Genomic DNA, 12,596 nt, shown 5'->3' on the forward strand with positions numbered 1-12,596 from the left:
AGTGCAGGTGGCGCAAAGCACAAGGGCTGGCATAAGGATCCCGGTTCGAGCCTCTGGTTCCCCACCTGCAGGGGAGTCGCTTCACAGGTGGTGAAGCAGGTCTGCAGGTGTCTGTCTTTCTCTCCCTCTCTCTGTCTTCCCCTCCTCTCTCCATTTCTCTGTTCTACCCAACAACGATGACAACAGTAACAACAATAATAATAACCACAACAGTGTTAAAACAACAAGGGCAACAAAAGGGAAAATAAATGAATAAATATAAAACTTTAAAAAAAAAAAGAAAAGGCTTTTCTTAGTTGGGGTCTTGTGGGCTTGTGTGCTCTCTGGAATCTCGCTTCCCGGCCCTCTCCTAATTGCCTAGAAACCCTTGGCTGCAGAGTGCTCTGGTGCTGTGGAAACACCAGCCTCATCCCAGCTGGTTGCTTGGCAACAGCCCTCCCCCCCCCCACCCCCAGCCCGTTTCCCTGCCACCGGGCACCAACCTTCCTAGAATGGGCCGTCTGCTCAGCCGAGTCTCTGCGGGTACACCATGCACGGGCAAAGCCAGGAGCAGTGGCTTCCTGTCCCTGGTGAGTGTGCCTCCAGCTAGTCTTCTGGAGCTTGGTCGAGGTAAAAAAACAAACCTTATTTACATAAGCAAACGCGCCGTTAATGTGCTGCTTCGGACGTGAGTTTGGACGTGACTCCCGGGAGTCCCTTTGAACTGCAGTGTGTAAGGTGGTGCAGGGCCGAGGCCCGGAGCAGGCTGGGTTCATTCTCCCTGTGATTAGTTTTGTCTTTAAATCTCGCAAAGCTTTCCTCTTGCAGGTGGGGGCTGGGGGCTTGAACCGGGTCCTGTAACATGTGCACTCAAGCAAGTGCACCACCATCCAGACCGCCATCACCCTGGTATGAGCAAGGTGAACAACCCTGCGTTGCCCAGCGTCTCGGCTCCGGCCCCTGCCCTGCTCTCCTGCCTTCTCACAGCCACTGTGTGACCCTGCTGCTTCTTCTAGCGTTTGCCCTTCTTCCGTAGCCAGTCCACAGCGTCAGGTTGAGCCTGATGTCAAGTTTCGAGACCTCCTTTGAATCTGGAGAGGTGGCAGTCGTTGACTCTGTGGGTCACAGTCTGTCTGGAGCCGCAGGGGCAGTTCGGGTCGTCTCTGGCTCCCCGGCGATGGAACATAGCGGCGCACCGGCCATGGCCTGTTGGATAGCGATGGAGGAGGGCCCGATCATAACGTGCTAGGTCAAAGCCGGGTGGACGCTTGCAGGGGTCTGTGATGAGATGTGTGACCCTCATCCCTAGGGATGCTTCTGTCACCTGGGGTCCTTACCTGCTGTCACCCTCAAGGTGTCTGCACTGACTATCTGTGCTTCCCCCACTCTGTGCCGTATTGCTTGGGGATGGTTTCTGTCTCTGGGTCTTTGTGACTGAGGAAGCTCTGCCCGTTTAACAGTGTGCACTAGTTAAGGTAACGCTCACTTAGAAAACTAGCAGCTTCCAGAGACAGCCTGCACCTCCCAGGTCAGTGTCTGTCTACTTCTGGTGCCGGGGGCGGGGGGAGGGCTGTCTGTGTCCCCTGAGTGTTGGCACAGGGTCCCCCACAGGCATATTTGTGGGAGATCCCACATCATCCCCGTGTGTGTGTGAGGGTGTGTTGGGGTGAGATGCCCATTAGAGCCTGGTAGACTGGCTACGGCCCACGGCCCTCCCTGTAGGTGGTCCTCATCCATGGGGGGAGGTGCGGTAGACTGAAAGGTGGGCCCTCGGGCAGACCCCAGACCTCTTCCTGCCTGTGCAGTGACTGGCGCCTCCTGCATCTCTTGTCTTTGGGCCGGAACTGGAACCGTGTTTCTGTGTGGGTCTTGAGCCTGCGGGCACTCAGACTGGGCCTGACTCAGTCCTTCTGCACCTGCTGGGATGTGCCCTGGGTTCTCTTGGGTCTCCCCCTGCTCTGCCGCCCCAATCCTGAGGAAGACAGAGTCTTCTCATTATCTCAGGGGAGGAAGGGGCTAACCTGGGCGCGGCGCCCCTCCTCCTGCCCTCTGCCCCAGGGGCCGGGAGGCGGTGGTTGACATTTCCTGCACTAGGGCTCCGTGCCTCCACTACAAATCCCCCAATTCTGGTGGCCACATTTTTTTCCTTTTTCTCCTTCCTCCTTTCTCCTCCTCTTCCTCCTCCTCGTCCTCTTCTTCTTTCTATTTTTGATTGACAGGATAGAGATAAATTGAGAGAAGAGGGGGGAGATAGAGAGGGAGAGGGAGAGAGAGGCACCTGCAGACCTGCTTCACTGCTCATGAAGTGTCCCATTGCAGGTGGGGAATAGAGGCGCAAAACAGGTCCTTACACCTGGTGGTATGTGAGCTTAACCGGGTGCACCACCGCCTAGGCCCCAGACTTTCCCTCTAGGCCCCTGCCTGTGCAGTCGGACATCAGGGAATGCCCAGAAATGGCACCGATTTTTAATTCTGCCTGGGGGCTGGCAGGGAAGATTTTGGAGGGCTCTGTGGTGAAAAAGTGATAAGCCTCTCTGAGCTAATGGTGGTCTTGCCCTCAGAGCTGGGGAGCAGGGAAGCTCCCACTTGGCCAGAGTTACTTTACTTTGGCGTATTCTGGAGCCAGCCCAGAAGCTCTGCAGAGACACAGGAGAGCAGGGACCTGAATGGCGTCCCGTCCAGGCACCCCGGCTCCCAGCTGAAGGCTTGCAGCCTGTCCGGAGAGGGAGAGACCCTCAGAGCCTTAGCACCTTAGGCTCCTTCCTTTTCTCCACGTGCGGGTGTGAGGCACCCACACTGACTGACTATCTCACAACATGTGAGCAGAGCTTTGCTGTGCCAAACATCGTGGCCTTGGACAGCCACCTTCATTAGCAAGGGACTTTGGGGCTTGGCCGGGTCTGTAGACCATCCAGACCCAACACACAGACACAGACTCTCACCTCACAACCACCGAGAGAAAAGTTAGTGCTGATTAATTAAGAAAAATGATTGCCAATGCTCCTCTTGTCATATTTAAGAAAGGAAAAAAAATTACAGAGGAGGGAATACTTTTTTAAAAATAATTTTTGTTTATAAAATGGAAACACTGACAAGACCATAGGATAAGAAGGGTCCAATTCCACACAATTCCCACCACTAGAACTCTGTATCCCATCCCCTCCCCCTGATAGTTCTTCTAAACACATCCTGAGAATAGCACCAATTGCTCAGATGCACAGGACAGATGGAGAGACAGAAAGACAGACACTGCAAGAAAGCTGTGGTCAGCAAGCCTGGGAAACAGGGAGGCTAAAGACTGGTTTTCTCCTGTGCATGTCTCTAGGACGGGCCAAGTGTCAGACCAACACTTACAGGTTGAAACCACACAAAGTATCTTTTGTATAATTCTCCTATTGAATTTGTCCTGGTGGTGGTTTGATTTTGACAAAAGTTGACCCCATTGACTGGTGATGCAATTCTTTTTCTTTCATGTCTCTGGCATGGACACATATGTGTATCTAGATTTCACCATACATTTCTAGATTTCACCTTACATTTCTAGATTTCACCATACATTTCTAGCTGTGAAACAAAAGCAGCAGAGACAGAGACATCTAGAGACAGTCATCTTTCCTCCTTGCTTTTAAAGGAGTTCATGTGAGTTAATGTGGGCTAGGGAATGCCACTGTCTGTTTAGGTTCTGTACCTTTGAGCATTTTTTTTTAAAGTAGAATCTGTGAGATCTGAGGCTTTATTTTACTTTAGTTTACTCAAAACATACCTTAAATAATTTTTTTAATGATTAAAAAAATACATGTTCTAGGAAAGGAAGATAGTAGAAGTTGTTTGAGTATACTTAAACTAATCATTCTTGGGGCTGAGTGGTGGTGCCCCTCGTCAAGCGCTCACATCACAAGTTCAAGCCCCTGGTCCCCACCTGCGGGGGATGCTTCATGAGCCGTGAAGTAGGGCTGCAGGTGTCTTCCCCTCTCCCCCTCTTCCATCGTCTCCCAATTTATCTCTATCCATACGAAATGTTTTGAAAATCAGAGATATTGCACCAGGGAGAACAAACCTCTGACCTTCTCCGCTTGCTTTGATCTCACCTCTCAGGCAGCCAGTATGCGTGTTCACAGCTTCTGGCTGTGCTGGAGCCTTCTGCTAATCTCAGTCAGTGCGGAGCATGTGGACGATGGCACTGAGGTGGAAGGCTTTGAAGAAAGCTCGGAACGGATCCCTGTTAAGGAAGGTGAACTCTACCCAGAGGTGAGGTTATCAGAACTGATTCCTTTCTACGGTTGCTGTAGACAGGACTGACCCTAGTAGCTTTTCTTTTTCTCCCTTTCTTTTTAAATTTTTTTTTACTACCTTTATTTATTGGAAAGAGACAGCCAGAAATCGAGAGGGAAGGGGGAGCTAGAGAGGGAGAGAGACACCTGCAGCCCCTGCAGGTGGGGACTGGGGGCTTGACCTTGAGTCCTTGCACATTGTAATATGTGCACTCAAGCTGGTGCGCCACCTCCTGGCCCTAGCTTTTGTTTACTAAGTAAACAGCAAGAAAGTGCCGCTCCCCTCTCCCCCCCTCCCCACACACACAGGGACACACACCACACACCACCGCCACCACCACTTGCTGTCATTTTGTAGTGTGCCCATCTGCTATGGAGGTGTGCAGGCACCTTGGCAGCCTCCTCGCCAGACGGGGAAGGTTTTCCTAAACCAGCAGGGGGCCGCCCCTTGCCCAGACCACTGAGTATTGTCCTGCCACAGTCTCACTCTGACTCTGACACCCAGGCCTTTTCAGATAAAGGCTACTCGCTCCTCTGCTTCTCTCCTCCTTAGGAGGTTTTTTTTTTTTTTTCCTTACCTAAAGGAATTATCATGTCTCCAATTGGAACACTCATATTTTATTTCCCAGAAGTACTTTTGATGGCCAGAAAACACCAGTCGTATTCACTGGGCCAGCTGCTATCTACAGGGCCTCGGAAAGCAGAGATGTTAGGGCCTTTGCTGTACTTCCTTCAGATGACTGTATTGATTGATTGACTGATTGATTGATTGGCACATGGCGTGTTCAGCTTTGGAAGGTGGATATCCTTTCAACTGTTAAATTTTAAATTCCATGAGAATATCTTATTTAAAATGGAGCACTAAGGGGGCCAGGCGGTGGCGCACCTGGTTAAACACACACAGTTCTAAGCACAAGGACATGAGTTCGAGCCCCCAGCTGCAGGGGGGACGCTACACAAGCAGTGAAGCAGGTCTGCAGGGGACTCTCTTTCTCTCTCCCTCTTTATCTTCCCTCATCTATCAATTTCTCTCTGTCCTATCCAATAAAATAGAAAAAAATGGCTGCCAGGAGCAGTGGATTTATAGTGCCAGCAGTGAGCCCTAGTGATAGCCCTGGGGGCAAAATAAATAATAATAATAATAATAATAATAAGCATCACTATGACTCAAAGACATATGTCATCACAGAGCTCAGAACAGACCCTGAAGCCCAGGAGTATTTGAGGACAGTGTAGGAATTTTGGTGAAAATTTGAGTTTGAAAAGATACTTGAGAAAGAATAGGCTTTATTGCTTCTAACTTTCTTTTTTCTTTTTCTTTTTCTTTTTTTTATTGCCACCAGTGTTGTTTCTGGGGCTGAGTGCCAGCACTATGAATCTACTCCCGGCGGCCTCCCCCCACCCCTTCTATTACACTTGATAGGACAGAGAGAAGTTGAGAAGGGAGGGGAGACAGAGAAAGGCAGACTCCTGAAGACCTGCTTCACTGCTCATGAAGCACCCCTTGCAGGTGGGGAGTGGGGGCTTGAACCCAGGTCTTTGCTCATGGTGGTAAGTGTGCTTAACTGGGTGCACCACCACCTGGCCCCTTCTAATTTGGTAGTATACTGTAGATATGGGAATCAGTGCAGATAAATAACACATAAGCTAGAGGGCTGGGAGGTAGCGCAGCAGGTTAAGTGCACGTGGCGAGAAGCGCAAGGACCGGTACAAGGGTCCTGGTTCGAGCCCCAGCTCCCCACCTGCAGGGGGGTCACTTCACAAGCAGTGAAGCAGGTCTGCAGATGTCTCTCTTTCTCTCCCTGTCTCTGTCTCCCCTCCTCTCTCCATTTCTCTCTGTCCTATCCAACGACAACGACAATTATAACAGTAACAATGCAGTAAGGACAACAACAAAATGGGAAAAATGGCCTCTAGGATTCACAGTGCAGGCACCAAGCCCCAGTGATAATCCTGGAGGCAAAAAAAAAAAAAAAGTTACTGTATAAACTGCTGTGGAAGTAGAGCAGGTGTGATGAGAGGAAGCCTCTTGGGGCGGCATGGCCCAGCCCATGTAACCTGTCTGTGCACACAACGGTGGAGCTGAAGTCTAGTCCGCTCCCGGGGAGACTGGCAGTGATGGCAGCTAAGTGCTGACACTTGAGCGGATACACAGAGCTTTGTCTAAATTACTGACTCATTGCCCTAAGACAGACAGGAAATGATCTGGACGAAGTAGGAGCAGTGGCAGCAGAAAAAAGGCATGTCTGCATCCTTCTCCCTAAAGCCTGGGAGGAGAAATCTCTCTCATAGCGAGTCATCACCTAAGATCAGGAGTGCCGGCAGGGAAAGGACCTGGGTTGCTTTCTGCACAGCTGTTTTCATCCTCGGTTCCAATGATCCCCTGCCCTCTTGTCGGCCAGTTAGTATTCACTTCCTGCAGTGCAGTGGGTCCCCGTGTCAGCTTTGGGACCAGACGGCCTGGGCTGACAGCCACAGGCTCTCCCACTAGCACACAGGGAGACCGGGGCGAGCTGCCTTGCTTCTCCCGGCTTCCTCAGATGGAGAATGGGCATCAGGGCTTCCCATAGGGAAGCATGAAGATGATTCTAAGCTGCTGAGAGTCACGAGGCCGCCACTGTCGCCACCATCCCCGTCCTCATAGCGGCCCTGGGGACAGTGCTGGTGGGCAGCTGCTCTGTGCTGACTGCCCTTTGGCTCCTGGGCTCTCAACACAGCCCCTCAGTCTCTGGTCAGGCTCCAGTCAGCTCCGTGCTCATGGCTGTGCCCTTTGATGGGCTTTGGATCACGCAGTTGCCCTTCTTCTCCCAATAGCGTGGCTGACCTGTTAGCATGCCTCCCAGGCCTGCCTGCTGCGGGGAGGGGAGGCTTTTCTAATTCTGTCTCCTTCCCCACCTCCCCCTCTTTCCCCTCCTCCTCTTCTCTTCTCCCTTCTCTTCCTCCCCCTCCTCCCCCACCCCTCCTCCTCTCCCTTTCCTCCTCCTCCCCCCTCCTCCCCTCCTCTCCCCACCCCCCTCCTCCTCCTCCTCCTCTGTCCTGGCTTCCCCAGCAAGGTGTCTCCAGTGTTTTGTGGCTCTTCCCACCACAATAAGGGGCAAAGACCAGGCCACCTGTGTGCACATGATCTGTTAGCTTCTCTGCTGACAAGGAGATTTCACTGGAGTATTTGTGGAGAGAATAACTGTACATTCTTATAAATCTGCTTTCTAGATTAAATATAAAACACCAGAGCCAACAGGAGAAGTCTATTTTACAGAAACTTTTGATAGTGGAAAGTTGGTTGGGTGAGTATTTGCTCAGGATCATGTCTTGAGTTTCTTTTTCTTTTCTTTTTTTAAGTTATTGGTCAATGAAACTTGTCTCTGCTCTAGAGCTATAAAACGGGCTTTGAAGCTGCCTTAACACACGCTTGCTGTCGGCAGATCTGTTGGCTTTGAATTGTTATCCTTTCATACAAAGACACGAGACTATTCTTCATTCCTTTAGATAGATACTAAGAATGTAACTTTTAGGTGGAGAAAAAAAAAAACCAAGCCTTTGTTCCATCCTAAATGATGTTAAAATAGTGAGAGTTCTCACTTACCGGGTACCATTCTAACTAGGAGGGCGAGTGCTGAATCTGCCTACATTTTGCTGAAGCTCAGAGAGTTTATCCCCGCTGTGGCCACAAGGACGGTGGACTGCAGAGTCCACATCTGGGGAACTCCAGCCATGCAGAATGACAAAAAGCACCTGGTCTCTAAATTCTCATTCTTCCCTCCTCCTCCTCCTCCTCTTCCGCCTCCTTCTCCTCTTCCTCCTTCGTGAAAAGTACTGTCGGTATTTTTTCTTTTGTTTCTGATATGCATCAAGCTCATCAGTGGTTGTCCTGTCACATTTTTTGTCGTTGTTTATTTGTCTGTTTTTCCCCCTGAGCACTGCTCAGCTCTGGCTTCTGGTGATATGAGGGTTTGAACCTGGGATGTTGGAGCCTCGGGCATGAGAGTCTACTTTGCATGGCCATTGTGCTGTCTCCCTTGGACTGGTCCACTTGTTGGCAGCATCCATTCTCTCTGTCTTTATTTGTAGGTGGGTGCTATCAAAAGCACAGAAAGATGAAGCAGATGCAGAGATCTCTATATATGATGGTGAGTCACCCATTCGGATAGTCAAGAAAACCACGAGCTTTTGAGATCATAGTTCTGTCAGTTCTGTACTCGGGCTGTCAAATTGAACTGTGACACCACCAGCACCAACGCCCCCAGCAAAATGACAACAAAGAGATTGAAGTCACTTGGTTGTTTCCTGCCCTAAAAAGAGCAAAACCAAAATGTGCAGTTGGCACTTTCTGGGCTAGCTTTGTACTGTGTGAGGCCCCGGCTCAACTTCCAGAGCTTCCCGAGGAGAAATTCAGGAGTTTCCGGCCCAGAGAGGGCCTGGTGTGGCTCGCTGCCTCACAGGACTGGCAGCTTTCTTGGCCAGCAGTTCTGTGACTGGTGACTGAGCCTGGGAAGGGGACCTGCCATCTCTGCTCATGGAGCATGGATCTGTCAGCTTGAAACTTGGGTCTCTACACAGATATCTGAAGAGAAGTGAAGGTAGCTGACGAATGCCACCAATTCAGATGTATGTCCAGGCCATCTGCCCACTTAGTGTGATAACATCTCTCTCTCACTTTTTAAATCTTTATTTATTTATTGGGTAGACACAGCCAGAAATTGAGAGGGAAGGGGGTAATAGAGAGGGAGAGAGACAAAGAGACACCTGCAGCCCTGCTTCACCACTCATGAAGCTTTCCCCCTGCAGGTGGGGACCAGGGACTTGAACCTGGGTCCTTGCACACTGTAACATGTACACTCAACCAGATGTGCCACCACCCAGCTCCTTTTTTTTTTCATTAGTGATTTAATAATGATTAACAAGATTGTAAGATAACAGGAGTACAATTCCATACAGTTCCCACCACCACCAGAATTCCATGTCCCCTCACCTCTATTGGAAGCTTCCCTATTCTTTATCCCTCTGGGAGTATGGACCAAAATACTTTGTGGGGTGCAGAAGGTGGGAGTCCTGGCTCTGCTGGACATGGTTCTTGGCCGGTGGGTCCATAACCCCGGCCTGTTTCTATCTTTCCCGAGTGGGAGTGGGGTAGGGCTCTGGAGAGGTGAGGTTCCGAGACACCTTGGTCACGTGTATTTTTGTACTATTTCGCCTTAAAGGCAATGTTGGGTGATAGGTGCTCTGAGACAAACCATGCCTTGTACAGTTGCTGATGAAAAAGCCTTACAAAGACAGTCCAACAAAGTCAAGTTTCCAAGTGTCTGAAGTGGATGTTGTAGAGTCTGTCATTCACTTGCCTCTACAGTTCTAGCTAAGGTAATAAATCACTGCCCAAAAGAAGAACACAGGAAGAGCTGAGTGTACAGATGCAGATAGAATTGCACCACTCTGGGGGTCGGGCGGTGGCGCAGCGGGTTAAGCGCACGTGACGCAAAGTGCAGGGACCAGCGTAAGGATCCCTGTTCGAGCCCCCGGCTCCCCACCTGCAGGGGAGTCACTTCACGGGCGGTGAAGCAGGTCTGCAGGTGTCTGTCTTTCTCTCCCCCTCTGTCTTCCCCTCCTCTCTCCATTTCTCTCTGTCCTATCCAACAACGAACAACATCAACAATGGTAATAATAATAATCACAACGAGGCTACAACAACAAGTGCAACAAAAGGGGGAAAAAAATGGTCTCCAGGAGCGGTGGATTCATGGTGCAGGCACCGAGCCCAGCAATAACCCTGGAGGAAAAAAAAAAAAAGAATTGCACTACTCAGAACTTGAATTAGCCTTCACGGAAATACTAGATTAGTTACTAGTCTCCTTTGCTGGAAAGCAATGCGCAAGTGTTTATTTGACTTTAGTTTGTTCTGTTTTATGTCTCAGGAAGATGGGAAATAGAAGAACTAAAAGAAAACGCAGTGCCCGGCGACAGGGGGCTGGTCCTGAAATCGAGAGCCAAGCACCACGCGGTGGCTGCTGTGTTAGCAAAGCCCTTTATCTTCGCTGAGAAACCCCTGGTAGTTCAGTAAGTCGTACTGTGATTCAGCTGCTTTTAAAATGTGTGTGCGTTTTACAGAAGTTGACTTTTGGGATATAGTTGTACTTGGAGGATTGGATGGACACAAAACTTCAGATTTTCTGTTTCACTGTCACTCACAAATGGTTGTGCATTTGTGCACCTAAGAAAACCCTGAGGTTCTGAGTAAAACACAGATTTGTTTAAAAACTAAATAGTAAGGGCTGGGTGGTTTACACTGGGCAGAGCACACACGTTACCATGAGTGAGGAGGACCCAGGTTCAAGACCCAGTGCTCACCTGCAGAGGAAGGAAGTGGTGGGGCAGTGCTGCTGGTGTCTCTCCTCCTGCCTCTCTCTCTCTCTTTTCATCCTCTATCAAAAGAAAAAAAAAGTCAACAGAGTGAGCTCTATAATATACACCAGAATATTTGCCACCTACATGTAAAGGATTTTTTTTTCATAGTAAGCCTTCATTATTTTCAAATCATTAACTTTTTTTAAAAAAAAGATTTTATTTATTTATTCATGAGAAAGAGGAGAGAGAGAGAGAAAGAACCACACATCACTCTGGTACATGTGCTGCCAGGGATTGAACTCAGGACTTCACACTTGAGAGTCCAGTGTGGCTCCAAGTCCACCTCCCGGACCACTCAAATCATTAACTTTTTATTTATTCATTTATTTTTAATCGTCACCAGGGTTATTACTGTGGCTCCTGGTGGTGGTTTTTCTCCTTTTAATTTTTTTCTTTATATTTTATTTTGATAAGACAGAGTGAAATTGAAGATGGGAGGCAGGGGGAGATAGAGAGGGAGAGAGAAAAAGCAGCACCTGCTTCACCGCTCATGAAGCCTCCCCCCTGCAGGTGGGGAGCCGGGGCTCCAGCTCAGGTCCTTCTGCATAGGAATGTGTGCACCTAGCCAGGTGTACCACTGCCCAACCCCCAAAATCAACTTTTTAAAATTGTTATTCTTTTTTTTAATTTTTATTTATTTATCTTCCCTTTTGTTGCCCTTGTTGTCTTTTTATTGTTGTTGTAGTTGATGTCGTCGTTGTTGGATAGGACAAAGAGAAACGGAGGAGGGGAAGACAGAGAGGAGGAGAGAAAGACAAACACCTGCAGATCTGCTTCACCACCTGTGAAGTGACTCCCCTGCAGGTGGGGAGCCGGGGGCTCCAACTGGGATCCGGGATCCTCATGCCGGTCCTTGCGCTTAGCGCCACCTGCGCTTAACCCGCTGCGCTACCTCCCGGCTCCCTAAATTGTTATTCTTGTTAGGGATTTAATAACGGCCCACGAGATCACAGAGTATGGTTGCACACAGCACCCACCACCACCGTTCTGTGATGCCGCCCCCTGCCCCCTGATGACAACCATAGTTCACACCAGGCCTGAGAGACAGTGTTTCTCCAAGGTCTGGTGTCTCAATTGCCTCTATCCCACACACACTGTAAGCAGGAAAGCGTTTTAGTTAAAGAATGTGCATAATCATGGGTGACATGCACCGCACCCAGCCCAGCCCAGTGGGGCTTGAATGGGCCTTCCCTCTCGCTGCCCATCCACGTGGCGACAGTGTCCGCACAGACCTCGCCTCCCAGGGGTGTCGGAGCTCAGTGCCCGTCTCAGCATCTGCAGATGGACTTGTGGTCTTTCTTGTGTTTGTTTACTTGTTTTCTGCCATGGAACCGTGCGCTTATGTGATCGCACTGCTCCCAGCCCAGTTTTTCTTTTAACTTTAAATGTGTGTGTGTGTGTGTGTGGGGGGGGTGTCCCCACAGTCCTACTCCAGCATCTGCATATGCTCAGGGCCTGGGGCCTGTATCTGTGTGGGCGTGGCGCATGCACTCTGCCTCATTTCTTGAAAGGTGCTGTTATTGCTGCTTTGCCACCAGGCTTATCTCACTGGGGCTCAGGGCCTGCGCTGCTCTTGGCAGCCCCCCACTTTGATAAGAGGTTGAGATGGAGGGAGCGAAGAGGTGGGAAGAAAGAGAGGAGGAGGGGGTCGGGTGGTAGTGCAGCGGGTTAAGCGCACGTGGCACCGAGCCCCTGGCTCCCCACCTGCAGGGAGGTCAATTCACTGGCGGTGAAGCAGGTCTGTGGGTGTCTGTCTGTCTTCCCCTCCTCTCTCAACTCCTCTCTGTTCTACCCAGCAACAACATAAATCACAATAATAATAACCATAACAATGATAACAAATAACAAGGGCAACAAAAAGGGAAAATAAACAAATAAATATTAAAAAGAAAGAAAGAAAGAGAGGAGAAGAAGGAGAGGAGAAAATGCCCATAAAGCTTCCCTCTTGTA

At 49.8% G+C, this 12,596-nt stretch overlaps 1 protein-coding gene across 4 annotated transcripts in view; it reads left to right on the forward strand.

The window, feature by feature from the left end:
* The first annotated feature begins 804 nt into the window (after nucleotides 1-804).
* Nucleotides 805-12,596, forward strand: part of CLGN (calmegin) — a 30,531-nt gene continuing 18,739 nt past the window's right edge. For 3 of the 4 annotated variants that reach the window (XM_060179051.1, XM_060179052.1, XM_060179054.1), the window contains exons 1-5: nucleotides 811-899; nucleotides 4,075-4,227; nucleotides 7,461-7,534; nucleotides 8,319-8,377; nucleotides 10,157-10,298. In XM_060179051.1, coding sequence (XP_060035034.1) covers nucleotides 891-899; nucleotides 4,075-4,227; nucleotides 7,461-7,534; nucleotides 8,319-8,377; nucleotides 10,157-10,298 — 437 coding nt within the window. In that variant the 5' untranslated portion in view covers nucleotides 811-890. Of the gene's footprint in view, nucleotides 900-4,074; nucleotides 4,228-7,460; nucleotides 7,535-8,318; nucleotides 8,378-10,156; nucleotides 10,299-12,596 lie in introns of all 4 variants that reach the window. The other variant, XM_060179053.1, reaches the window with a different exon arrangement.

Source organism: Erinaceus europaeus, chromosome 19 (assembly GCF_950295315.1).
Source record: "Erinaceus europaeus chromosome 19, mEriEur2.1, whole genome shotgun sequence".
Lineage (NCBI taxonomy): Eukaryota > Metazoa > Chordata > Mammalia > Eulipotyphla > Erinaceidae > Erinaceus > Erinaceus europaeus.